At 27.7% G+C, this 2853-nt stretch overlaps 1 protein-coding gene across 1 annotated transcript in view; it reads right to left on the bottom strand.

Moving 5' to 3' along the window:
* LOC121377873 overlaps positions 1 to 2853 on the bottom strand; it is a 221966-nt gene that overhangs the window by 204890 nt on the left and 14223 nt on the right. Inside the window, exon 3 of the mRNA XM_041505972.1 lies at positions 2809 to 2853. This exon is cut by the window's right edge and continues 168 nt beyond it. Coding sequence (XP_041361906.1) covers positions 2809 to 2853 — 45 coding nt within the window. The remainder of the gene's footprint in view (positions 1 to 2808) is intronic.

Raw genomic sequence — 2853 nt, 5'->3', positions numbered from 1 at the left:
GGCACCAGATAACCATGGTTGGGTTGTAGAAGATGGAGAGATGACCACTAAGTGGATGACCAAAGATCCGGCACCAGAAGCTGTTCTTTTAAATGTTAATTGCAAATGGAAAACAGGAGTGTGTTCCACCAAGAGGTGTTAATGTCAGTCATCCAGGCTTTCATGCACAGATTTGTGTAAATGCATGAACTGTGCCAATTGGAAAGATGATGCTCAAGAAAATGTAATTGCTGATGATGATGTTGACAGTGATGGAGAGATGATCTCAAATGTTGAATTTACCTTGACTGGTAGTCACCTAACACAGTCGTTTTTGAATAGCATTTAACAGTGTTAAATTCACAATTAGCCACCTCCAAATAGGAATCAGAATATGTGTATCTTCTATTTAACTTGTAACAGAAAAAAAAATGAGGGATATTAAATCTATAGAATAATACAGCTCTGCAACAACTGAAACATTTACTAAAGAGAACTCTGTATTTGTGCATGAAACTGTTAACTTTAAGGACTAATTAAAAACACTGCAGGATTCTGGCTTGGAAACGTTTTTATATATGATAGGTATGGTGGAACTGTACCTAAAAACAATTAAAATATGTAGTGCCCAGGTATGTGGAACTATTTTCTAGCCACGTTTCTGAGCTCAGCTTATGGCCTATATTCACCTCTGCATTGTGGAGAGATACGGACCTGCATGACCATGTATTACTGCATTGTCATTCACATTTATCTATGCCCCACGCTAAGGACCAAAGATTGCGAAGCCACGATACACTGAGACTATAGCCATGTAAGGTAATTATTGAACTAAACTACGATTAAACAATTATGGAAATACAAAAGTTAATAAAAATATGGTCTACTAGAAGACTAACCGTATTAGGAAGAATAACAGTTTTAAAATCTTTAATAATACCCAAACTAACCCATTTAGTTATAGCATTACCAAACACAGGAGAAACATTGCTAAAACAACTAAACACATTATTTTTTTTATTTATTTGGAATGGTGGTTCTGAGAAACTGAAGCGTAGTTTAATAACCCACAATTATAAAAACGGAGGTATTAAAATGATAAATATACATAATGTTATTTATAGCTTTAAAAAAGTACTTGGATCAGACGAATGTTTAATAGTAATCGAAAGTGGTTTAATCTTTTCAAATCTATTACGCGCTTATCCACAACTGACTTGATTATACACGGCGACCATTTCATAGTGAAAAAACAAAAGGGAATATTAAATGTATTCTGGAGAGATACCCTACACAGTTGGCTACAAATACAACAAAAACAAAATCCGCAAAGTATAGATGACCTTTTAGCTATTAAAATCTGGTACAACAGCAAAATATGTATAGATAAAAAAAAATCTATCATAAATACATCGAAAATGGTATTATTTTTATAAGTGATTTATTAAATGAATTAGGAGATTTTATGGTGTATGCAAAATTCATACAAAAATATCAAATAACTACATAGTTTTTACAATATGCTTCATTAATGCTGTTAAATAGTTTATATATAACTCACACGGCCTAACCTACGACACCTTTATGATGTTAAAATATCCAATTTTCCTTTTTAAGCTAAATATTTTGTTAAAAGATAACCGTGGCTGCAAACATATGTACAATATACTAAACACCCAAACAGTAACTCTAAAACCACAAATAAAGTATGCCAATGACGGGTTTGTATGTGATCTACAGGAATGGGAAATGTATTATTTTATACCTTTTCATAATGTAAAAGATACGACTTTATCCTGGTTTCAATATAGAATTTTACATAGAATCCTGGCAAGTAATACATTTTTACACATGATCCATTATAAAAATTCTAATATTTGTAACTTTTGTAATAATTATCCAGAAACCTTGCAACATCTATTTTTTAAATGTGATACGGTTCATAATATATGGAAAAATGTAAAAGCGTGGATACTATCTGAAACAGCAAAGATATTGTTTTATTTGGTATGATTAATAACACAAACAGTTATTTTGTAAATTGGTTAACAATTAATATCAAATATTATATTTATAGTATGAAAATACAGACATTTTTTTACAACGTTAAAGACATATTACAAACAAAATTTTATATAGAAAAATATATTCTTTTATCAAAATTTAAATTAAAGTATTTATAAATAAATATCAATAAGTGAATATATATATATATATATATATATATATATATATATATATATATATATATATATACATATATATATATATATATATATATATATATATATATATATATATATATATATATATATATATATATATATATATATATATATATATATATATATATATATATATATATATATATATATATATATATATATAAAACACAGCTTGCTTGGAAATACAGACGCAGTACAAATTATATTCCTTTTAGCTAGATTCTTCCATTCCTCTTTCCATTTTATCCTTAGTCTTTTTGCTTTCTTTCCTTCTTCTTTTCCTCATTTTCATGTTGATCTCAGATCATTTATAGATCCCATATTATAGATATTCAACAATATTGTATTATGTTAATAATAATAATAATAATAATAATAATAATAATATATATATATATATATATATATATATATATATATATATATATATATATATATATATATATATATATATATTACTCTTTCCATATAATGTATATTTGATGATATTTTGACATTGTAAGGTCATGATCTCAAGGCACCCCAACCTTGGCATGGCCATATTGATCTGGGGACAATTTAAAAAAAAGAAAGAATAAAAGAGAGAAAAAGTGATGTAAGGTACCTATTTTCCAGCCGTACACTTCCACTTCACATATGGTAAGGACAT

The sequence above is a fragment of the Gigantopelta aegis genome, chromosome 7 (genome assembly GCF_016097555.1).
Source record: "Gigantopelta aegis isolate Gae_Host chromosome 7, Gae_host_genome, whole genome shotgun sequence".
Classification (NCBI taxonomy): Eukaryota; Metazoa; Mollusca; class Gastropoda; order Neomphalida; family Peltospiridae; genus Gigantopelta; species Gigantopelta aegis.
Note: the sequence above shows the minus strand (reverse complement) of the source record. Positions and strands in the feature narration are given on the sequence as shown.